At 48.4% G+C, this 23,710-nt stretch overlaps 9 protein-coding genes across 9 annotated transcripts; 4 read left to right on the top strand and 5 right to left on the bottom strand.

Moving 5' to 3' along the window:
• Positions 1–458: 458 nt before the first annotated feature.
• On the top strand, positions 459–1,247 carry BDR25DRAFT_347169 (uncharacterized protein; the record flags this gene model as incomplete). Its single annotated transcript, XM_033694242.1, has 2 exons — positions 459–936; positions 1,021–1,247. The coding sequence occupies exons 1-2, from the start codon at positions 549–551 to the stop codon at positions 1,245–1,247; spliced, it is 615 nt and encodes a 204-aa protein (XP_033540365.1). The 5' UTR covers positions 459–548.
• Positions 1,248–2,253: 1,006 nt separating this feature from the next.
• On the bottom strand, positions 2,254–4,087 carry BDR25DRAFT_337797 (amino acid transporter). The gene is made up of 4 exons (XM_033693223.1): positions 3,821–4,087; positions 3,649–3,764; positions 2,787–3,597; positions 2,254–2,715 (listed from the first exon to the last, which is right to left on the bottom strand). The coding sequence occupies exons 1-4, from the start codon at positions 4,040–4,042 to the stop codon at positions 2,281–2,283; spliced, it is 1,584 nt and encodes a 527-aa protein (XP_033540364.1). The 5' UTR covers positions 4,043–4,087; the 3' UTR covers positions 2,254–2,280.
• Positions 4,088–5,614: 1,527 nt separating this feature from the next.
• Positions 5,615–6,920, bottom strand: BDR25DRAFT_347167 (uncharacterized protein). The gene is made up of 2 exons (XM_033694241.1): positions 6,244–6,920; positions 5,615–6,190 (listed from the first exon to the last, which is right to left on the bottom strand). Exons 1-2 carry the CDS (start codon positions 6,536–6,538, stop codon positions 5,661–5,663), a joined length of 825 nt encoding a protein of 274 aa, XP_033540363.1. The 5' UTR covers positions 6,539–6,920; the 3' UTR covers positions 5,615–5,660.
• A 287-nt stretch (positions 6,921–7,207) lies between these two features.
• On the bottom strand, positions 7,208–8,871 carry BDR25DRAFT_307706 (uncharacterized protein). The gene is made up of 2 exons (XM_033690889.1): positions 8,338–8,871; positions 7,208–8,242 (listed from the first exon to the last, which is right to left on the bottom strand). Exons 1-2 carry the CDS (start codon positions 8,781–8,783, stop codon positions 7,426–7,428), a joined length of 1,263 nt encoding a protein of 420 aa, XP_033540362.1. The 5' UTR covers positions 8,784–8,871; the 3' UTR covers positions 7,208–7,425.
• A 199-nt stretch (positions 8,872–9,070) lies between these two features.
• BDR25DRAFT_362689 (uncharacterized protein) lies at positions 9,071–11,025 on the top strand (the record flags this gene model as incomplete). Its single annotated transcript, XM_033696612.1, has 12 exons — positions 9,071–9,168; positions 9,216–9,507; positions 9,558–9,655; positions 9,804–9,882; positions 9,921–10,042; positions 10,098–10,229; positions 10,255–10,402; positions 10,452–10,465; positions 10,527–10,545; positions 10,607–10,654; positions 10,733–10,793; positions 10,841–11,025. The coding sequence occupies 12 exons, from the start codon at positions 9,071–9,073 to the stop codon at positions 11,023–11,025; spliced, it is 1,296 nt and encodes a 431-aa protein (XP_033540361.1).
• A 353-nt stretch (positions 11,026–11,378) lies between these two features.
• On the bottom strand, positions 11,379–11,828 carry BDR25DRAFT_383571 (uncharacterized protein; the record flags this gene model as incomplete). The annotated part of the gene is made up of 1 exon (XM_033697832.1): positions 11,379–11,828. One exon carries the CDS (start codon positions 11,826–11,828, stop codon positions 11,379–11,381), a length of 450 nt encoding a protein of 149 aa, XP_033540360.1.
• A 381-nt stretch (positions 11,829–12,209) lies between these two features.
• Positions 12,210–12,686, bottom strand: BDR25DRAFT_319893 (uncharacterized protein; the record flags this gene model as incomplete). Its single annotated transcript, XM_033691858.1, has 1 exon — positions 12,210–12,686. One exon carries the CDS (start codon positions 12,684–12,686, stop codon positions 12,210–12,212), a length of 477 nt encoding a protein of 158 aa, XP_033540359.1.
• A 548-nt stretch (positions 12,687–13,234) lies between these two features.
• BDR25DRAFT_245458 (uncharacterized protein) lies at positions 13,235–14,335 on the top strand (the record flags this gene model as incomplete). The annotated part of the gene is made up of 1 exon (XM_033685887.1): positions 13,235–14,335. One exon carries the CDS (start codon positions 13,235–13,237, stop codon positions 14,333–14,335), a length of 1,101 nt encoding a protein of 366 aa, XP_033540358.1.
• Positions 14,336–17,907: 3,572 nt separating this feature from the next.
• BDR25DRAFT_347165 (uncharacterized protein) lies at positions 17,908–21,265 on the top strand (the record flags this gene model as incomplete). Its single annotated transcript, XM_033694240.1, has 4 exons — positions 17,908–19,721; positions 19,816–19,888; positions 20,196–20,529; positions 20,733–21,265. 4 exons carry the CDS (start codon positions 17,908–17,910, stop codon positions 21,263–21,265), a joined length of 2,754 nt encoding a protein of 917 aa, XP_033540357.1.
• Between the last annotated feature and the right edge of the window lie 2,445 nt (positions 21,266–23,710).

Genomic DNA, 23,710 nt, shown 5'->3' with positions numbered 1-23,710 from the left:
ATAGCACGTCTTCAATTTCTGGTTCGGGTATGAGGCTGGAGAATGAGGATTGGTAACGTGACTTAGGCACACTCCAACTACTTAGATGAGAAGGCAATGATTTGTTGAAGCACCGACATGCACTTGCAATAATCTCTTCTATTCCTTCCTTTTGATTTTCATCGTCCAAGAATTTGCCGTCAAAGTGTACAGGCGTGAACTTTCACATTGCGGAACTAGCATCCGGCATTCCGACTTTCGGAGTACCGACTCCACAAGAACTGGACTTTCCTTCCAACAAATGCACGCTTCGCTGCAATGCAACCCTACCTTTACATCCCAAGGTCTCTCGAAGGGCGTATGCCTTCCAGAAATGTCGAAAAAGGGCTGAATCCTCACATTGAGAATTCATGACTCATGCTCTATGCGTTGTAAGCATAGGCCATTTCGACCTGGATTCAGATCATGGCGGCCTTCTCCAATTCCATTCAGCCTTCATAAATGCAAAAAACATATCTAGTGCCATTCAGAAGTTCCACAACCTGGCACAGCGTTCCAATATCCCCAAGATGCCACTCGAACTCCATCCGATAACCGAATGTGACTTCTCGGACGTCACGCGCATCCAATTAGCCGCATTCGACTCCGGAATCGCGCACATGTTATTCCCTGACCCTATGACGCCTGAGAAATTCCAAGAATCCGTGGATAGGCATGTCAAATGCTTCAAGAGTGAACCAGATGTGCATTACCTCAAAGTCATTGATACGGACCAGAATGGGAAAATGATCTCAGCGGCAAAGTGGAGAATTAATGAGACTGAGAGGACAGAAGAGGAGATTCAGACGCAATTGCCTACACCGGGCAGGGGCGGTGAGGCAACGCCTGCCGCTGTGGCGTTCCGGCAGCATTTATGTGATAGCCGGAAGGAGTTTATGGGAACGAAACCGTTCTATTGTGAGTACAAGTGAATAACATCTGGTGTCTGTCATGAAAGGTAGATTGCGCTCATTATGCTAGTTCTTCATATGCTTGTCACAGATCCAGAGCATCATCGCCGAGGAGCTGGCGCAATGTTAGTGAAATGGGGGATCGAAAAGGCCGATCAGGCACAATTGCCTTCATATCTCGAGGCATCGGAAATAGGAAAGGTACTGTATGTAAAACTGGGGTTTTATCCAGTGAAGGAACGACTTTTTGATATGACGCAGTATGGCGCAGATGGCATCGACTGCAATACTGTCATGCTACGGGATCCGCCAAAGTAGAAAAAGTAATTAATCTTACAGCGAAGTGTTTTAGTGCAAGGCATTCGTAGAAGGTAATTAACACTAAAGAATGTCGTGATTGCCCGGTCCTGGCTGAACGTAGAATCTGGTGAAACCCTCGTGCCGCGAATTGTGGCAGGTAGCGGTTCCGGCGCTAACACGGAAGAGTAGAGTGGGTGTGTTGATGAGCTCGAAGCGCACTTTCAAGACATCTCAGATTGCTACTTGCAATGGACCCGGTCGTCTTTGAGGCGGGAGCAGAGATCCTTCTGCCGGATCAGAAGTTGGTTCTTCTCAGCACCGCCCCCCTCCAAGGCATCCGGAGAAGGTAATACACGTTAAGGAAGGCCATGATTGCTATGCCGTGACAGTAGGCCCGGTCTTACCGGTTTCCCTCATGTCTAACCATCCTATTGGTCACCAAAACTCCCAATCTTCTTACTCCCCACCCCCTCCCACTCCTGACAGGATTAGTGGGCGGCGAGGAATGCCTTTGACCGGGCAGTTCTCTCGCCGTCTAGTTCCAGCTCCAGCAGGAGCATGAGGCCTAGGCCAGCTAGGGCCAACCTAGGTGCTCTCGGAAGTCTGTAGTCTTTAGTCGCCGACTCGAGAAGGGCCTAGGATTCGTTCTATGGCTCCGTCCCAAGTGGGAGGAACGAACTCGGGAGTCGGCTTTGCCATTTTTGTTGCTCGGCGTTGCTCCTCTGCAAGTCCTTGGACGGTTATCGAGAAGAAATGGTCATGTAATTGTAAGTTGTGATTGTTGGGTGGTAGGGAGTTGTGCTCTAGCTGAACAGATAGCAGGCGATGTAACACTGCTGCAGGAGAGAAGGCGACAGAGAGCAAAGGGAAATAACATCTCATTGCCGCTAAGACTTCACTAGTCACTACCGCAGTAAACTTTCTCCGGACAACAGCAAGCTAGGACTAGACGACACGAATAAAGAAATCTACCGGTCTTCACAGGAATTTCTATACCAGGCGCTACATACCACCCCAATCTCTTGAAGACTGACTCCTTTTGAGCACACCTCTAGGAAGCTTTCTTGATATATTCTACAGGCCCAACATACCGATGCCGTCCTCGAAGCAAGAAATAAACTACCGAAAACACTACAACCGTTCCAAACACAAGAATATTCCAATTCATAGTAACTGGATCCGGATTCGGTGTGGAGGGGAAGAAAGTCATGATGAAAGCAAGTGTGAGGAATAGGACACTGAAGATGTTCAAAGGAAGCCCCCATTTTCCAAGCGAAAATCGACAAGGGAGGAGAGTCTCGCCGCGAAGACGTTTCAGGGTTACGCAGGAGATGGAAACGATGTAGGAAGAGATCAGGGCACCAGTGCCGAGGGATGTGACGATATTGAAAGCAACGGTTGAGCCGATGTTGATGAGTGAGAGAAGGACGGCGATGAAGTAGGAGATCATGACGGAATTCAGGGGCAGGTCCCAGCCAGGGCGGACCTATAATACCTTAGTCAGGACCCATTCTCATCAATTCATGATGTCCGTTCAGCAAGATAGGGGCAACTTACATAGGCAAGCCAAGCAGAGAAAGGTAGACCCTGATCTCGTGCAAAAGCCCACACCTGCCGTGAAGAGGTGGCGACATTAGTGACGCATCCAAAAGTGGCCATGATGATCATGATGGCAGTCATGGCACTTGCTCCTGCTTTGCTTCCCGTGACATTATAGAACACCTGGATGAAGGGCTGTCCAGTCGGGGTCGCAAGGATGTCCTCCACATTTCCAACCATCATGCAGAATGTCACCAGCATGATGAATCCTAGAGCACCATTGATAATTGCCGTAGCAATCATGGCTCGTGGGAGTGTCTTACTGGCATCGCGAAGCTCTTCCGCCATATGCGTAGCCGAATCTGGGCCGATGAAGGAGAAAATTGGAGAGAGCATGCCGACTAGGCAAGATAGGCCAATGGATCCCCAGCCACCGCCATCAGTAAATGTTGTAAACACCTCTTTCGCATTGGCAGGCTTCGCCAGAACCCAGAGGGGTATGAGAATCGCAAAGAAGCCGCAGATATGCAAGATCAGAATAATGCCCTCAACCAAAGGCAGCTTCCTGGCCAGGAAAGTGTTGAAAAGCTGGCAAAAAGTCATGACGCCAATCACTATAAGAGAAAGGTGCCACCGCTGTGGGATGTAGTCCACGTTGTTGAGGATTATCAATCCTTGGATTTGTTGCGAGCTCAGGAAGGCGATCGCGGTATTGCCCACCTGCCATCCAAGAACACAAAGCCAGCCGACAATGTAGGAGAGGAACTTCTGGCTTGACTTTGGCGCAAATTCGGAGACCCAATGATATTGACCTCCTGTGGTTGGTGCCCTTTTGAGCAATTAGAAGCGATACTCCGCGAGAGCAGGGAAGAGTTCGTACATGGATGCCATCTCAGCCATAGAGATGATCGCAGCGAAGAAGCCAAAGAATGTTCCAATGTACACCCATATCAGACCTGCTGTTCCGCCATTGATGAGACCGAACGTATTCGCGCTCTGGACATATTAGGATATTGAACAGTCACCTGTAGACGGAGAGGGCACATTCATACTAGCTGGGCTTCCCAGGTTGCCATCAACACCATAGTAAACCCAAATATGGTCACAAAGCGAAAGTTTCTTCGCAGTTCCTGGACCTTTCCCATACGATACATATCGCGTTGGTCAAACTTCGTCCCCTTCTTCTCAACAACCTCACTATTCTCATCAATGCCGTCGTTGACTTCGTAAGGGTCGGCCACCAGGACCTTCCCAGTCTCAAAGACCTTCGACATGGTCGCTATACTGTCGTAACTCTAACGAGATGCGCAAAGAACAAAGAAGAATGTTGGTGATGAGTTGGAGTGGAATGGTTCTCAGGATAAGACAAAATAAACTAGCGTTCCAATAAGAGAAGATGTTCCGCTTATCACTCAAGTATCTCCCCATGCGCGTAAGATGGAATCTACTGGCTGGAACAGGCATATCTCAATCACATAGGTGGAGCATAGTTCCTAACCGAAGCTGTTGCATGCGCTTGGACTCTCCGTCAACGCCCCGCAGTTGTAGGCCGCCTGTTGTGGCATTTGCCTCAGCCATGAATTCCCAGTACTTTGCGCTCATTTTTATGATCATTAATACAGATATCTTTATTTGATGCATTGCAGCGCTCTGTAATGGGGCCAACCACAGTTAACCCAACATGTGTTGTTGTTCGACCAAGAGGGGATGGGAAATGGGTCAACTCGGTATGTGATCTAAATGCCGAAAGTGCATCGGGGCACGGCCCACGAAAAAGGAATGCAGACTCAGACACATTTGACGGGAGCGGATCGGCCTCTTCTGGGGAAAAGGGCCGATACCCACGCCGAGCAGCCAACTAAGCGAACAGGGACAGACGACCTGATCAATTTGCCGATCCTCGTTCGATCTCCTTCGACATGGGTTTTCAAGGAAGGAGTGATTTCCAGAACCTCGAGGTTTTTAATGGATATGACCACACGCTAGAGAGTGCTTGATGGCGTAGTTCTACCGTTTGATGTCAATTCAACTTAATGCCCAAACTTTTGATAGGAAGTGTCGTCGGCATGCTGTTCCCAGGTGCCTAGTAACTTTGGAGATGGGCAAATTAAATTCGGTTGTAGCTATTTCATGCTTCCATGTCACCAACAAAGCGGCTTGGGGTCATTTTCTGGACCTTCAAGCTGCAGAGCCCTTGTTTGCTCGCAGCGGAAGATAGAAATGGTAGTCCAAACCTGTCTCAGCCTGGGACACTGGCAAGAGAAGACGGGACGTGACGCTGGTTGTTTTGCGCCAGGAACATATCTTGTGTATTACCATCGAAGCTATTTTACTGTAACCATTTTAAGGGATTGGCAAAGGGTCCCTTAAGTCTCCGCAACAAGGAGCCTTGAGAGCTTGTGGCTGCTGTTGTGAGCTCGCGAGCGGGACGGCAAAAGCAACAAACAATGCATCGACTCCTGTAATGCCCTAAGATTCCCATACCTATCTAACCTGATATTGGAAGAACGGAAAATCTCGTGACCCTTGAGTCACTGGTATTTCAGAGCCAGTAATATAATGCAGCGAATAAGGCCTATCAGACCTGGATAGCGGGAATCAGGAATAAATGGGCCGGTTCCCAGAATAAACGCTGGTTCCTCCCGTTAGTTGAAGTGCCCGGCACAGGGTTTCGGAAAGAGTCTCCACAAGGACAAGCCCTAGATCCAAATCGGGTCGAATCAGATCACAGTGCGTTCAATTGAAGGCAGACCACATACAATCCCCAGCTTGTGGGGCTGCACAATGTTAGGTGAGCGCTTAGTCTAAAAGCACGAGACGAGAAACAGCCGCAGTGTCGAACTGGATTGATAAAGAGTTGGGTGGAATTTGTGCAACCAGATTCTGCGACAATCATGATTGCCTGCGACGGACTCGGAATCTCTGTCCCGGTTTTTGTGACGGATCAGAACGGAAAGATTCCACGGAGACTCCCAATTCTATATTTTTGGCCTCGTTGCCCATGACCGAACGTTGCTCCTCCGAAGTATTCGCAAACAGTATCCAGCCGCTCCCCAAATCCTTCAACGGGTTGCCTTCACCTTCTGTGCAACGCCCAACTTCCTCTGTGAATCCCATCCGAAGATAGAGGTTATGCCCAGAAATACTCGAAATAACGCTCGCGCAAACGTGATTCTCCCTTGCAGTATCCAATCCCCATTGTACTAGCTCCTTTGCCAAACCCCGCCCCTGATATTTAGGATCTACGGCAAGCAGCTCGAGGTAGACCGAATTTGCTCTTGTTCCTTTCCAATGATGTTCAAAGAAAGGGTGTGCGGAGGGAAAAGGATTGCGGAGGATGGGATCGGGATTGGCTGCACGGTTTGGTCGGATTGTTGTGTGCAAGCAGTGCATGGCTTTCACAGTTGGCATGATTGCTCTTCCTGTAGATTCAATTAATAGATGCGAATAGGAGGAATTTACAGGGTATACATACTTGGATCCCACTGCTTCAAGCAGACGGTGTCGGCCATGGTCCCTTTGAACTCCCACTCCGCAACTCCAGCCACAACCTCGTGGTCTGCTTCCAGGACAGTCGCGACCCACCAAACATGGCTCCAGTCCCACCAGTTTTCTCGAATGCGTCGTGTGAAGGAAGCTTTATAGTCAGAGAAGAACTGATCGCGGAGAGGGTGCATCAGAGTCCCAAAGAGTTCGTCATCGTAGAAGGCCGTCGCACATAGGGTAGCTATCGTAGATAGGTCTGTCCATTTCGCTGGCCGAATAGGCATCCTAATTGCTTTCGTCTGCAGTCCTGTGGCAATGAAGGGGAGAGGATGATAGCAGAGCGGAGACAGTCAATTCATCCTGTATTCTGCGATTAGATTAGCGCTCATTCAGTCTCCTGCCGACTTAGAAATTAAATCATCCGAAGATACCATGATTGGGGGCCACGACGAATCCCTCTGCATCCCACAGTGTTGGTTCCATAGATTTGCCGGGCTGGCGCTTCTTAGGAGCCGACCGATGGCGTTTTGCGCTAGCATCGCGGGCCAAGGAGCGTTAAACAGCGAGAACTTTTGGCCCGTAGAGAGTCATATTAGGATGGAGACTAGTAGGGTGGGAAAGATCAATGTTCTTGTCATGGTGGGCATTGGAGCGGATGGTTCGCCGAATCTGCTTGAAGGATGCCGAGGCTACAAGCAAGAAGTGCATCTTATCAAGCTTGGGTCAGTCAAAGGAGACAGCCAATAAGATGGCGACTTCTGTTGCTGGAGACATTTAGGTAGTCACATGACCGTAGGCCGAATGTCGTCAGAGGACGCGTACCACCTTAAACTCCTACCCAAGTTCAGAATTCCCGAGTCCCACTTAGAGAACCCAAGAAGACTCTTTTAACGTCTTTCCTGAACTGCAACCTAAGCAAATAATCTATCGCATGCTTTTGAGCCCGGTAAGTTCTTGAACTTGAGCATCTGAGAACATTTCATTATTTACCTGCCAATAGCTAGGTATGCCAATTCAGGGCCATGTCATCAACAATAAAAGGAAACCGCCCGTATCCAGGTATCCCGCCTTCTCAACCTAACACCAATTCCGTTCCATGTACGCCAAACAAAAGGACTTATCCAGAAACCTAATTACATCAAGGAAAACCGGATCCAATTGACCGTGCCATTCACTCGGGGCGCTTGTGAAGCTTGTTTGGGGTTACCTGACAGATCTCAGCTGTCTGGGGCTCGGCACTTGGATTGAGGATCGGGTCACTCCTCATGCCGCTGAGGGCATGACCGACAGAGGCGTGGCGAGCGGCTCCTCCACCAGCAGTGTGCGGACGAACGATCTCCTCCCCAGCTAGACCTGGATTCCAATTGGCTTGGCCGGGTCTACCTTGCAACTCGTACCCGTACGCGGCCATCGGCTCGCGGGAGGCACCATTCGGGTTTGGACGATAGCCGGCGAGGCGGGGCTCCGAGTTTATGGCCTCACGGTTGCGAAAGACGGGATGAGGTGGACTGATAGCAACCGTGGGAGAGGGTGGGACGGAGCTGCCAGGCGAGTTGGTGCCGTTCTCCTTCGCAAAAGCTTGGTGTTGGTGTGGACCCCAGACGACTGGCTGTGGAAGATGTGTCTTACTGCCATTGCCGATTACCAGGCTCTGCAACGTGTTGGTGCGGCTTCGAGTCCTTGGTGGCCCGCGTGGTGGTGCGATGCCTCCTACTCCACCATCCATTGCCATGCCGTTGCGTCCTCCAGACATAGTCATCGGCGAGAAATTGACGTCTTGGGGTGTGGCGCCTTTGCCAAGGGTGGACTTGTTCGAACTGGGAGTGTGCGGTGCGACGTAGGGAGCGTCCTTGGCGGCCATGTTGGCGCGCGCGGCCTCATGCTTGCGAGTGAAATGACGACGCAGGAATATTCCGCCGACCCAGAAGAAGACAATTGCCAAAAAGATGACGATAACCATGACTACCCACCTCCAGTGCGTGTGGAACCTGCAGACATGTTAGCGGCTTGGAGTAGGATAGGATGGACGAATGGACAGCGCCGCTAAACGGGATCTGCGCAATTGGGGTCTATATTGACGTACCAGTCGTTGTTTGACGAGTTCGCATTGCTCACACCCTGGGCTCCAGCAGCTACACCCGTCGCAGTTTTTGAGGCCGAGCTAGTCGTTCCAGAAGCTGTCGTTGCCGTCGCTGTCGCCGCGGTCGTCGTCCCGCCAGGTGGTTGAACTACAGGCCCAGCGCAGAGAGAGGTGTAGTACTGCGAGATCTTGGTGGAATCGTCGGGAGAGCAGCCCGTCGTTACACACTGAGCGCCGGAGGAGTAAAAGGCAGTGAGGAGGGTGGAATGGCAGAGACAAGACTGATAGGTTGCTTGGTTCGTAACCGGTGCCGCCGGGGGGATACAACCAGCCTCAGCTTGTTGGAGAACCGTACACTGTTTGGCGCAGTTGGGAAGCTTGGTGTAGTCGATGACACTCTCCGCCGCAGCCGCAGCCACGGCGAGGAAGAGGGCCAGATTGAGCTTCATACTTCCATTGACAACAAGTGATTAGAGAACGACTGAAACGAGTGTGTTGGTGGGGGTGCGGAACGAATGTGAACACGGAGGAGGATGGGAGGAGGTGTTGGGTGATGTTCTTGCAGGTGCTTCCTTCCCAGTGGCCCATGCGCTCCGCACCCCAGCCACGATCACCGCCAAACGACACGCCAGAGGGAAGCACAGGCGAGAAATGGGTAGGGCGAGAATATCCGTCGTCATATGTAGATTGCGGCATGTGATGTCTAGTTTATATCCAGAATCTATTCGCGATTTGAATGCTTGAACACTTCTCTATCCAAACCCATAAACGGGGAGTCAATGGCCAGACCATTCCATTCGCCTTTCTCCACATTATTTTATCCAGGGACACTCAGTTCGCTTCTTGGCGTGCTAGTCGATCGGATAAGGCGCCACAAAAAGCTTCCAAACTTCTTTTTCCGCCACGTCAAAACATGAAACGAAACAAAACGAAACAATATTTGCCATCTGGCGTCAAAGCTCCGAAGCCCATCCCGAACTGATTGCACAGCTCCATTACATCTTCATCCCCCATTCACTTAAATCGAATCTATCTTTCCGGCGCGATGGCCCCTTTTTCGCTCAACACCTGGAATCTTCACCACTAACTGCTTCAAGCCTGAGAAAGCCACCAATACTTGGCTACACACGCCTGCCACTGCAGAAAAAAGGTCCTATCCTGATTGGCTATGAGGTCTACCAGCCTTATCTACGCTCAGGAGCTCCCGACCTCCGCCTATCGAGTTAACATCTTTCCTAGCTTCGCCGGAGTTTGTAGCTAGCGCTCCAACGGCTTCTTTGGCCTACACTATGATAATTTCATTCCTACTAAGCATGACATAGTTCCTCTAACACTCTCCCGCATCTTATGTATGCTTCATACGTCGTTTCCTCACAAATTTTAGACTACATACTCTTCCTTGCCCTTCAATCGCTTCCCCTACCTTAAGCTGAAATCCTAGCGCAAAATCGGCTCTAAAGGCTTCACAGCTATGAGCCCGGTATTGGCTTGCTAGCTAATCGAGCTGTTTTCAAGCCTAAACCAGGGAAGACTGCTTTAACGCCATATGTCCAATGACCTCGGTGTCACACCCTACTACATTGAAGTCGCTCTTTTGCAACACTTCGGGCACCAATCTGGACCTCACGGTCCTTAGCGGTGGCTTATTATCTCTACCTCTTCTAGGCGCATCAATTACGCCCTCCTTTTTGAACGATAAGGCACATATGTTGTGCTCTAGTTTACTACCTGCCGTCTTTTCAAGACCCTTACGTTGCAATGAGTGAATACAGGGTCACTTCCACTTCTCTTGAGGACGATGCAGAACTGCCAGTCCGCCACAGTATAACCCTCCTAAGTCTGCTCGTAGCGTTCAATTCAGCTGGGAGAGCTCTACGAGCGGACTCCGGTGATTTGTAGTGTGATTGACTGAATGCTTAGCATCATGTTCAAGGGAGTTGTAGACGTAGCTACTTGGTATGTGGCCCTTGATCTAGGGCTATGGGGACTCAGAATAGCCTATTTTTGTAGAGGGAAGGCTTGGAACTTCCAGTCCAGCGATTGCTCAGAGCACCCGCGTGCCACGTGGGTTCTTGCTTATGTATCAGCCTTGTCACACGATGTGACATGATGACTAGGTCGGTGGTAAAAAGTAGATGGCATTGAAGGAGTGCTAGGAAGGTACGGGGTGGGGGTCCCCCATTCACGTCCAGCTATAAGGAGACTGAGACCGTGGGGGTTGGTGGCAAAGGAAGGCATGTGTAATGCAGCGGTGATCTCATCCATGATCAAGCCTCCATCTAAACTTAGTGAATTCGCCTTGTTGGGCAAGTTGAAGCGAGTTCAACTCCCCTAGCTGCGTAGCTCTACTAGCAAAATCTAGCGCTGGAGCTAGAACTAAAGATTATGCTGGCCCAAGCTGCAGCGTGCCTTTCAAATACGGCTAGCGTATGGCGGCATTCTCCATCACTTTAAAGATGGTTTGCAAACAGAACACTAACGCTGATTTCAACAGTCTTCTGCCCAGCCTTAAGGAGGCCAAAGAAGGTCCATGAGAATTCATATGGCGGCCAAAACGAAGCGTCACAGGGTGGACGACTTACTGAATTTCTAATAGTTTGGACATTGAACTATGGATTTCTCCGTTGCTATGAAGCGGTGTTGGTGCTAGTTCAGGAAAGATGCCGAGGGCATAACGACATAAAAATGTAACTAGGAAGGAGCGAAGGGAACGAATCTACGACTGTAGAGCATCAATATTGAAGCAATCCATCCCATAAGAAATTCATGCCTAGAAAACCATAGAAAACAGTCGAAACTCGAAGCGCTGTAAAGTCCACTCACATCTAGCTACTCCAGGAGCTGTTGTATTGCTAACTAACATCAGCTTCTGTAGACCCTAGTTTGAGTTTGAGGTTGCTTACCTTCGCATCAATGAGGTCATTGTATGGGACCACAAACCAGTTCCTATCAATGGACCACCGCTCTGGGGTCCCTCCACACAGCCAGTTGTAGTACCCAACCGGAAGGCCAGCTTGGGAGCTTCGAATTCAGTCAGTCATGTATCACTTGATCCAGAAAGAGGTGACTTGCCCATGGGTACGTATTTTAGAGTTGTCCTTCAAAACACTCCTCCCAAGTTCCTTGTTCCTGACGAAGTGCTTCTCCGTTACGCGACCCATCACCCAGTGCATATCAATCTTGACTGTATTCGGTACTACACCGGGCTTAGAGTAGGCATGGTGGGGGGGATCGAGGAGGGTCTTGACCAGCTCTTTAACCGTTGGCTCCGAATAAGGATCTGTCACATCCGGTTCCTCCACTTGGGACTGGCTAGGCTCTGCGGACGATCCTGGCGGAACAGCGAAGCCATAGTGGGAGACGGAGTGGTCTTGACTAGCAGTGTGAGTGAGCTGTGGGGCAGAGCCAGGCTGAGCGTTTCCAATCCCGAGGAGATTCTTGAGATTTTCGACAGGGGCAGTGAATTTCTTGTCGTCTCGAGGATCGTTGGGCATTGTAATGGAAATGAAGTAGAACGTATATAGAGAAGTGGATTGTGTGGTGAAATGATCAAGGAGTGGGCTAGCACGTCGAGGGTTCGCAGAGGGCTGAAGGAGTTTATATATCCCATGCCCCGCCCTGGGTAGCCAAATCGCAAGAAACACGTGAGCTGGTCCCTCACTACCAAACCGCCGCTGGCAGGGGTGCGCGGGAGGGGCGCTGCAATGCCGATATCTCGGCTGAGCATAAAAGAAGGTCACTCGAGCATGGAAACGGGATCCAGAAGAGCCTAGACTAATAGTATTGAATCGCAATACCACGTAATTTGTCACACGCCTCCGGAATTGGAGAATCACTGATTTTCTGCGCCACGCCCCCACTCGCACTCGCTATATCTAATCTCTAGCAAATTCGGTTTTGAAGAACTCTGGCGTCAGTATCATGCTCTCCTCCGTAGATGTATAATCGGGATCATCGCCACATAACCAACCGTGATATGCCCCTGGCAGACCTAGGGAAGCGCCCTGGAGTCGCAACTCGGAGGACCGCTTTAGGACGAGTCGCTCGTCAGACTCCCGTGGCCTGAATTGCTCTTTTCCAACAGTCCCAACTACCCAATTTATCGATAATACGCCGTGAACAAAGGCATGCGATGGTGGGGTGAGGAGTTGGCGTACGACATCCCGAGTTGATCGTTTCTCTAATGTTTGATTCCGGCGGGGAATGACAAAGCTGGAGATATTGAAATTGAAATTGAAAGCGTCAGAAGATCTAAAGGTCAAACCGCTATTGACAAGCGCAGACTGCTTGTTGAAAGAATTGCTGCTTTGCCGGGGTGAATCTGCTTGGTTCTCAAGCATAAGTACTTCCATATTTGATGACAGACGTTCGATATGTTGACAAAGGAAGCAATGACTATTCGGAGCACATAGCCTGCAGTTGATGATATACTGCGGTGACCGTTGTCCTTGCAGAGATGGAAGGATTGAAGAATAATGAAAGTCCTTTCGGGAGTGGTTGAAATGGTTGAAATTCTAATCAAAAGCCGACACTGTAAAAATTGGGTAGGGCCTACGATTAGTGTTTAGCAATACGCATAATGTCTATAAATAAGTTTCAAAAATTCATCACATGAGGTGAATCACATTCATTCACTGGGTTGAACAATGTCTTTGCGCCTGCTCGCTCGCGCTTCAAAATTCAACTCGAAATTTCCGCGGAAAGGTTCAATAAGCAGAACAATAGGACAGTGAGTAGAACTTTCTTATTATTCTTTGTGCGCATCTATGATGCTTTGTAGAACTGCACCTCATCCTTTGTGAAGAAACTTTCCTCTTATATCTTAACTCTAGTGCCGCACTCACATCTCCAAATAACTAGTTCATTTTGCATACCTTCTCCGTCGTATAGCACGCTTACAATGCAGTACTTTAAGGCCTCTTTTATCTTCCTTACATTCATTGGCTGGTCCGATGCTCGAGCGTGCAATAACTCGCCAGAACTTTGCTCAAAATCTTACGATAGAGTCACGTATCTCGGCGCCCACGATTCTCCCTTCATCCGGGACGCTTCGACGTCGTATTCTTCGTTCGGGAACCAGTTCTTCAACACGACTACACAACTAAACGCTGGCGTACGCCTCCTCTCTGCACAAGTCCATGTAGCCTGGAATAAGAAGACTGGGACGAGGGAACTACACCTTTGCCACACCTCCTGTGCATTGTTTGACGTTGGGCCACTGAAAGATTGGCTGTTCGACATTAGGGTTTGGATGGACAAGAATCCAAACGAAGTTGTCACGTTAATCCTCGTGAATGGCGAGAGAATCGGGGCCAGGGAATTAGAAAGTGAATACTCACGAGCAGATATTGCGCACTATGGATATGTCCCCGAACACGTCGCAAAAGCCCCGCCTCCATCCAATGAAACGAATCCGACATGGCCAACGTTGAATAGCATGATCGACAGTGAGCAGCGACTCGTTTCCTTTATTGCACCGCTTACACCTGACCAAGCAAACGCTCCATACCTACTCAGTGAGTGGGACTTTGTGTGGGAAAACCCTTACGAAGTCACCGACCCGTCAAACTTCACATGCGACCCTGACCGCCCCCACAAGGTCACGATGTCGAACGCAATAGAGTCTGGAACCCTTTTCCTGATGAACCACTTTCTCTATTGGCAGCAGGCATTCGGAATCCAAGTCCCAGACTCCAGGATTGTGAATACAACGAATGCTTGGGAAGGGCCAGGATCTCTCGGTGCGCATATGTTGAGGTGTTCGAACATGATGATGCGCCAGCCAACGTTCGTTCTCGTCGACTTCTTTAACGTAGGCCCTGCCATCAAGACTGTCGATATATTTAACAAAGTTTCGAAGCCTGTTGGTCGGATGAACGTCACTGGCCGTGTTGTCGATGTGGGTATGGATGTGAATTCAGGAGGAAGGTCGGCGGGGTTGTTTACAGTGATGGTGGGCATCGCAGTGGCCATCGCAGGAGGATGGAATATTCTATTTTGAGAGAAAGATACTAGGAAAAATGACGTGCAGAAAAGAGATTCCACAGTGGAAGCACTTAGGGTTGGGCATTTGAATGAAAATAGAATGGTTCGAGCATTTGGGGACGATACTAGGAGATTGTAGTGCGTCGCTGTCGTTACCAACCTTCAAACTAACGTCCCTCCATGCGTGGTGGAAAACCATCTGTGCCGGAAAATATAAGGGTTACTTTGACTTTAAGTGTAAGGCCGCTAGTCCTTACCTTACAAAGGATAATGCGCTGTAAGGCCGGAAGCGGCCTGTACGGGTCCTTACGCGCGACAGGTATATTTTTGTCCACCTGAAGTCCTTTCCGACATTCTCTAAAACCTCAAGCGACTTTCAGATGACCTAACACCAATCTCAGCAATCCATCATGCCTTCCAATTCAATGTGAGCGCATTTGTAGAAATGCTCACCGGAAAGAAGCCACCAGACTACGCTGATGCCATTCAGGCTCTCCGAGACGTCAGCGGACAGCGAAGGCAATGGAAATTTCTCTTTGAAGAAATTCAGAAACTGCGCGACGAAGTCGCATATCACAAAGTGATCATATCCTGTCTGGAATATCGACACGTCTTCGAAAGCCTCCCGAACAAGAATTCCATAAAAAATCAATTCAACTTAAAGCGATTGGAGACATCAACCTCCGCTTGGCAGTATACCTGGGAACTTGCTGCGAGAGAACAAATCAAGATAATGCTCCAGAACTACATAGATACAGCCGGAAGACCAATTCTATCTTGAGGAACGACCGTCGTTATGTTTGAAATTTCTGACCGCGGTTCCAGTCGGGACGAGGAGCTGTACTTGTTACCTAGAATTAATCTTTAGCTCTCCTTTCCTTATACGATACTCTACTGTCTTAGTCGAATTCACTCTTGTTTCGTTCGTTAGTATTTCCAAGTGTTTGGTTGCTCTAGCTACTGTGGTAACAACTACACCCTTGCTAGGGAAACAGGAAGAATATAGCTTTCTTTGAGCAAGCGATGATCTAGCCATTTAAACGGAGCATGAGGTTGAAAAAATAAGGATATAGGTGAGTTCCGCAACCTAGAGCCTCTACCATTCGAATTTAAATATATAGCCAGCCAAATACTACTTCGTCGCCTACAATGTTTGGATACCAAATAGAAGCGGCTTTATCTCAATTCTTAGAAGATTCCATCTGTTCAGAATTGTAAAAAGGGAAGATCAGGCTTTGTTTTTTTTCCTTCTAGAATTGCGATAATAAGATTTAGGATGGTCGGAGCGAATCTACAAACGCTGCAGTGCGCAACGGGCATGTGGAAGATAGCAACACAGCGGGCATTCATCACACAAATTTATTACAATAACACTGAAATCCTGCTATTATTTGCTTTTTCAATTGACGAGAAGAGATCTGAATTAGACAAGACCACGGGGTACTAAATAATTAGATTCGATTCAACTAGTCAAGCTATCCTCGTTAGCAACATCGTACCTTTCCATCTCTTAGAAATGACAGCAGCTGTGGAATAGCAGTTTTTTGCGTGCTAGGGAAATCTAGTTTTTAACTAAGCCTAGTATTGCATTCTTAATAGAAATTAATAAGCATGTAAACTCTTTAGAACTCAACGCGATAAGGTACTAAGGTCTACTCCTTTTACCTCATATTTGTCACTAGGTGAGTTCACATCCTTGGCACCAGAGTCCTTGCTCAGTGCCATCATTAAACAGTGATGGAAAGGGTATGGCGCCCATACCACTGAATTTATCATTAGGTCTAGTGTCCACATCATTTGTTGTCAGGATCCTGCGAAAGTGGGCCTAAAGGCGCTTGTTAATACCATGTTAACAGGTCAAATTTTTAAGCAGCTGGAATATCCTAGTCGCGCAAAGGAAATTCAACTCCAAAGCCTCTAGTAATCTATGCACCTAGAGAGCTAGTTGTTTTGCGGCTTTTACACTAGTAAGTCTAATTAAGCGCTGACAGGACTGTTTGCGTGGGACACAGTAGGTTCCACGGGACGGGCAGCGTCTTCATTTGCTGCTTTTTAAGGCCAAAACATTCTTTAACTAGTGGCAATAAGGTCACCCAGAGACCCTAATTAACAACCAGACATAGAAAACAGCACCGCTCAGCAGAGAACAGAAATAGAAGTGGGCCATATGCACCGCAGGATACGCATCGCTCAGAATAGAGGGCTGCATGAAGTGTAGTAAGAAAGTGAAGGCCTAGGATCCTTGCCCGGCTTAGGACCTCAAAGGTATGGCCTACGGACTAGACGAGATCCCTATATATAGGAAGACATTCCACGACGGCTTTACCGTGAAGAGAGACACGAGAGAGACGCAAGAGGGATTGGAGATCCAAGTAGAGGAGAGACTCGTGCAGGATTTCGAGAGGTAGGTGGCCAAGGCATCCGAGAGAGGATGGAGGCTCACATTGAATAGTTGTAAATGCGAGCTTTGTCAACTCGTCAACTAAGATCACACCACACAGGATGCAGCCGGGGCGGTGAGAAAGGTGAAGGAAGATGTCGTCAGAGAAGTTGCTCTCAGTCATGGATTTCTACTAATTCCGCCAGCGTTTGGGCAGGATGACCGAATTTCTCCGTGTGCTTTCCACCGATGGAGAGGTAGTGGCGATGTTTGCTGAGGCCGTGACCCGCTAAGACTCCGTACAGCCACAGGACTAATAGTCTTCACAAAGAAATCACACCGCGATGATTATGTAGGTGCGGGGTCGTTTTGCACTAGCTGAAATTAGTAGTTGGTTTGATCAGAAGTACTAACTAGGGTAGCAGCCTTGCATGAATTTGTGCGCGCCAGCAGGCACAGGCCAATAATAACTTTTTACCATTGTAGCAAGGTTCTAAGGCTTAATAAGACTATTTATAAGTGTTATAGAGTAGTAAGAGGTTGATAGTAGTGCTATAAAAAAGGAACTCTATTACACTATAGAAAAAACTTCTTTGTAAATTAGGCGCAAAGATACTAACTAGTTAATGTAAATGTAATTTATAAGAGGCGCCCTAGATCTTTATAAAAAAATAGCTATAGCATATTATTTATATATATTTTTAGTGAAGCTTAACGGGTGCGCAGAGTTATAATTGCTTAAAGTTAAAGTACCTGTTATATATCCTGGCACCGTGGGTTTTCCGCCACGCATGGAGGGACGTTACCTTGAGTAAGCCCCCTTGTGTTTGAGCTGTTACTATCCACTTTTTAAGATGTGCGATGCGTGCTCGGAGGTAGTCAGTCCACTAGGGGTAGGAGAATATGACGGAAGGTAGCTGGGGTTGAGGGGTTCATTGAACGTTTTCAGCGTCCCTTATGAGTGTAGGCATTCTCGTATGCAGCAGGCACAGTGGAATGCTTCACTGTTGCTATGTCACACTAGCCAAGGTCGAAGCCGATACGTCTACGCACAATGGATGGGATGAGTTTGGTGGTGACTTCGTTGAAAGGTGCGGAGTTTGGACTTGAGGCCCCCCGGGCGCCAAGAAGGTTTGTCTTGTTTGCATAGCTGGCGAAAAAGTTCCCTTACCATCTATGCTTCGTCCATCCATCCCACAACCTCGACAATGGCCTCCTCACGAACATACATACCCTCAATAGCGCTCTTACGTGCCCTCTCTCGACCAGGACCGCCGAAATGTTCATTTGTGTATCGAACCGACATTCAATGCCGCCGTGGTAAATCTTCCCAACCACCAAAACCTCTAAAGAAAAAAACGCCAGCACAAATCTACCACGACACTCTCCGCAAAGCGTATAAAGCCACTGGCATAGAAATGCCAAAACCGAGGAAAGGCAGGGCGCAATCCTATCAGGACATGCTGGACATGGGTCTCTCTGGCATTTCGTATGTTCAAATGGACGAACACGGGAATGAGCAGGTCATCGACCAGATCAAAAGCGAGGAGGAGTTTCAACGATGGCAGAAGCGAGATCGCATGCTGAAAGAAGATGCAACTAATCCGAATTATGACGATACAGAGCTACGTAAAATGCTGTTGGACGATTTGATGCGGCATCCAAGCTTTTCGCATTTAAGAGAGGAGCTACAGGAGATGAAGGAGGAACAGATATCCAAGGAAGAGGAGGAGCGACAAGAGAAGGAGATGGAGAAGGAGGTGGATGAAGAAATCAAGGACTTGGTCACGAAGCAGAAGGTGATCATGCATGATTCTTGGCAAGAAATGATCGATGACCCGGACTATGCTGATGCCAAAGAAATGCTCCTGGACGTTCAGTCAAGGTGGGCGGAGTTCGACATGATGTCAGACGATCCGGAGCTAGAGGCCGCGTTTCAGCGATTGACGGACAAACTACAGACGATACCAGCATTTCAAAAGAAACTGGCCGAGAGTGGAGACCGGGGTGATGCAGAGCTCAGGGAATTGGAAGAAATGGAGCAACAGCTTGATAAAAGCGAAGAAGAATGGAGCCAACGCAAAAAAGAGGAGGAAGAGACCGAGAAGGCGTTGGCCAGCAATGAAGGAACTGCCGAAGAAATCAACATTCTCTTAAGACAAATACAGGAGCTGCTAGCCGCCATTGGTGGAGATAGCGAGCTCGAGGGAGAGCTGGAGGAACTACTCCATCAAGATCCCTTCAAAGAGGTCCAAGATGAGTTGGATGCCGAGTTCGACTTTGAGAAGCTCGCAAAGGATATCTCCGATGGCCTCGATAAACTCAAGAATGCGCCTACACCTGAAGAACTTGAGAAGGACGAAAATGATGCCGAACTACAGGCCAAGGTTGACAAAATCATGGACGACCCAAAGCTTTTGGAGAAGCTAGCTTTCATCAAGGAACTTATGAAGGAGCGGAAAAGAGACATCACCCAGTTTGGCGGAGATGCTCCCGACCCAGCAACACTTTACAAATCCGAATTAACAACCTTCGGACAGCAGCTCAAGATTGCCGAGAGAGACCCAGAGCACCTTGCTGCGATACGTCGTCTTCGCATCCACCTCCTCCCACCATTTAATATCTCTCCTGCTCTGCGGTCTTTGAACCAAGCCCTTAAGTTCGCCTACCTCGGCGCGAATGACGACGTAAGACGCATTCTCTGGCGAGCGTACTCCAAAGCTCGAACGATCCCAACACTTCTGCAAAATATTCCCGATGATGCTTGGGATATGCTGTGGTATTCTCAGGCTGTAAAATGGCGCTCGAACCAAAACCGAGAAAACCATTTGAGGATCCTGCTGCAAGATCTTGTGAGCGTGGGAAAGGATGGCCCGCCCACAAAGCCAGAGCAGCTGATGGGGCAGGGGCAGCCAGAAGATGTTCAAGGGGAGAACGAACCAACTCCGATGGAGCAGGCTTTGGAGTTGGCGCGTGTGGCGAAAGCGGAATTCTCCTCAATGGAGGCTGCTACTTCTGTACGGTAGATATAACAGTGAGAGTAATGACAGACATTGATAATGTTGGAGGCATGCATGTTGTTGGCATTCTTGATATGCAGCCTTTGGAGCTTACAGAATTCCAAGGCCTGCAAAAGCAAACTCAATCACCATCCATGTTTCCAATGGGGTCACAGGTTTCGTACTATGTGTAAGCTGTAGGAGTGGAAAATCAGGTCTGATATCCCCCGTCATGTAGATTAAGTCCACATGTGGTTCGAACATGGAGCAGGGCCCATGCCTGAGTGGTACAATAGTGGGCAGCGCGAAGCTGTGACACCATCGTCTACCAATCAAGAAGGGGTGGCTGGGGCCCTGCCTTTTTTAACTTTCGACTTTGGGGCCGATTTAACTTACCAGGTAGATATCATTGGTTCGAGATTGTGTAAACGTGAACACAACACATTTAATTTACTGCAAGTCCGTACCGAAATCATAGCACCAACTATCGTGTATAGATTTCACCATCGCCGTTCTCCCAGCCTCCATTGCAATACCTTGCTCTCCCTTTAGCGGGAAGGATTGCCGCCATGTCGAGCACGCTTATCGGACCCGTTCCCACGCTCTTCATACCTCCATTCTCATGTCTTAATGTCATAACTTCGGGTGCAGATCCAAATATCTACGCTTCCAGCACCTCTCTCTTCATTGGCAATTTCAATGGGTTCTATAAGGGCAACAACTACCTCAAAGCAGCGTCAGATTGCTATCCCAGCTCTACAACAGGACTTAATTTCTGGGGCAATTACTACTGGTCGCCAGCATATTGTCCGCAAGGCCATACGCCAGCGTGTTCGTATCCTGCAGGTGGCTCTAGAGATAGCATTACAGGATCGTTATGCTGTCCTTCGTAAGTCCGAGTAGACCATATGCGCGAAAATCCCACTCCGAACGACTTGCATCTGACGTATGGGATGATAGAGGATTTCAATGCGTACCGGGCTGGCAACACGGCTGTCAGAAACTGACATCCGGGGTCCTTACCAATATCCTAGTTGCCGCAGCTCCCACCGCCGCATTCCAGTCATCTGGCGACCTCATTACGAAGTCTTTGGATAAGAGTCAGTATATTTGGGGAGACGGGGTTCCGGTTGCTTGGGAGAGTTCGGATACGGATATTTTATCACTTATCGCGAAAGTGACTGCTACAGCTGTGTCCTCTATGGTATCAGGTACAGGTGTATTACCAACGAGTATATTTGCGTCCAGGACTTCAACGACATCAACACCTACGCATACGCCCATCTCGGCAGCAGGTTCATCTTCTCCAAATACAGGAGTGAAAGTGGGGATTGGAGTTGGAGTTTCAATAGGCGTCTTAGCAATCCTCGGGATTCTGAGCTGGTTCCTGTGGCGCAGAAGAAGAATTAGCACTACTCCACAGATTGTTGAATTGGAAGGCTCGACAGATGCGCAGAAATACGCCGCAGGATGGGCAGACAATATCCCGAAACCTAGGTTGCCACCTCAAGAAATGGCCGGGTATAGAGAGGAGAGAGTAGAGTTATCAGCGGAGGCTCATCGCTGATTTTGGGGAGAACAATGCCGTGGCTGGTGTACTGTAGGTTTTAATTTCACAAAGCGTCATGGACAGAAGGTTTTCTACTACTTTTGGCACGTGTTCAAGGAGGTTTTAAGACAATATCTTTGGTTACGCAAGCACTCGGACGTCCATAGGGATTTGCCTCTTCAGTGTTCTACGAATTTATGCGAACTCGTGGTTAATGCTCCCGATTCTTTTGCCATCTACCTAATAGTACATGTGCTCTCTCTGTACTTGACTAACACCCGCATTCCTTAAAGCATGTTCTCTAAACTCAGGCGCCATAGATTTTAAAAGTGTGTAAAGCGACCACAAACAGCATTCACTCAAGCCCACAGAGGCACCAAGAAGTTCAAAAAGAAGGCAGAATGCCGCATTCACCCAGGGTCGAACTGCGGTCCAAAGAGCAAAAAGGGAACCGGCGCTAGATATGGGGAAATCTAGTCCGTAAACCCTATACAACTGCGACAACTGACATAAGAAAATGTATTGACGTACCTTCTAAGTCCCGAAGGACGAAGGGACGTGAAATTTTTAGGTTTATATAGACTACAAAAAGTGAGGCGAAAGTGGTAATTGGGGGTGAAGTGACGGTGCCGGTTGAAAATGTGCCGGGTTGCCTAGGAAGCAACGTCACGTTGTGCTAGGAGAAGACGGGGCAGGGTCGTGAACAACCCTCTACTGCCGAGGGCACGACTTCAGAGCGTCTTAGAATACTCGAGTTCAACGGGAGCTCAGTATTTCCCCATAAACCATGCTGGGTTGGCTTAGGTGCCTCCATATCTTGCGACTTTTGCCGCCGAAAATGGAGGCGTGTAAGCCAACAACTTCGGAACATACTGGATCCGCCCAGTCCCTTTTTCTTTTCCGAGTGAATAATTTTGTAAATTTAGCAAATATAGATGTAGCAGTACTCCCACCAGCTCTACCTTGGGAGAAATGATACCCTTAAAGAAAACGCAGAAGCGAATGCTATATGACGATTGCTAGGCAAATAGAACTTGGATTAAGAGTACTTGTTTTTTTTTTCTTTTTGATCTGCCGCTCTAAAAGCACTCAATCTCTCTGTATCCGGTAATTCACTAACTGGCGTTGGGCTTTCGTAGAGCTGGGAAAGAGTCCTCTTCCGTTCGGCTAACACTAAGGTAGGAAAGTACTGTGCCTGTTTTTGGTTTGGCGTTAAGACAACGGGTGAGTAACGGGGACTAGCATGTCTTTGTTAAGCATCAAGGTTGAATTTGCTATGAATAGACCGATAGGCGTAGGCGCCGGGCATGCCGTGGCGGCTATTATGTAGACGTGATTATGTTCAAGGCAGCTCATCGCAAAGGCAACAAGTCAGACGCCTAACAACAGGTACAGCCTATGGGAGTCTGAGGAATACTTGAAGCTATCATGCATTGCCAAATGGACATGTGCAGGGCGATGTTCGATGGGTTGGAGTTTCGGTCAGGCCTGTCGTTAATTCGTTGTTAGTTGGGTGTCTCGCTTTGAGTGAACAAAAAAATGGAGCGCGGCGTGGTCTTCTGCTCCAACTATGAGACTCCATCAGAGTGATAGTCTACGAGCACTTAAAAGTTAAGCTACTGCGCCTCTCTGGCGCGTAGGATGTCGGGACGTAGCTAGAATCGATGAAATCCAGCAGTATTAGCTGATTAGCTAAGATCTTAAAAAATAGAAGTGCTGTGCCGTACTACAGAACACTTGCCGGCCGATGCGTATAAATCTTGGCCCTGCCCGGTGCAGTTATTCCACCTTCCCTAGTGCACAAAACCCAATCGACATCTATACACCAATCTTTTGAACCCACCGTTCTGCCTTCTTTTGTCCAATAATCCTTTCTTGTTTTTCTCTGTTCTATCTGCTCAACGAAGTATATTGTCTCTTATAAAATGTCTAAAGTCTGGAAATCATTCAAGGGCTTTATCCTGGGTCGGACCATTTTTTGAAATTATTCATGAGCCACAAGGAAGGCCAACGCATTCTTCCAGCCAATACCGTAACGGAGAACACGAAGCACCAGCTTCGGATCGACGCTGGTGAGGTCAAGGACGGCAAAAAGAACATTTACCTCCAAGCAAACTCTCAGGCTTAGAACATTTCGATCAAGAATTTCATAAGCAAGAACGGAACCTACGCGAATATCGCTAGCGCCCAAATTGACATCAACACTTCAAAAGACAAGCAGAAGCAAGAAGCCGAGAGGGCCATGGCGGAGCTCCAAAAAGGGTTCAATAGCAAGATTGGATAAAAGTGCGTTGAAATGCCTCCAAAATGTTTAATTCATTCTCACAATCAGCTTTAGTGGTTTCATCGAACGTGTTCGCCGGACCGATCTAGTGTTAGTATAGCCTGTGTCTTGACAGATTGGTTTGAGAAGAATAGTACAATCCGCTATGCCTTCGCCGTTTGATATTTGAATCAAGCTGT

The sequence above is a fragment of the Lindgomyces ingoldianus genome (assembly GCF_010093535.1).
Source record: "Lindgomyces ingoldianus strain ATCC 200398 unplaced genomic scaffold BDR25scaffold_58, whole genome shotgun sequence".
Taxonomy (NCBI): Eukaryota; Fungi; Ascomycota; class Dothideomycetes; order Pleosporales; family Lindgomycetaceae; genus Lindgomyces; species Lindgomyces ingoldianus.
This window is presented reverse-complemented; position numbering and strand designations above follow the sequence as displayed.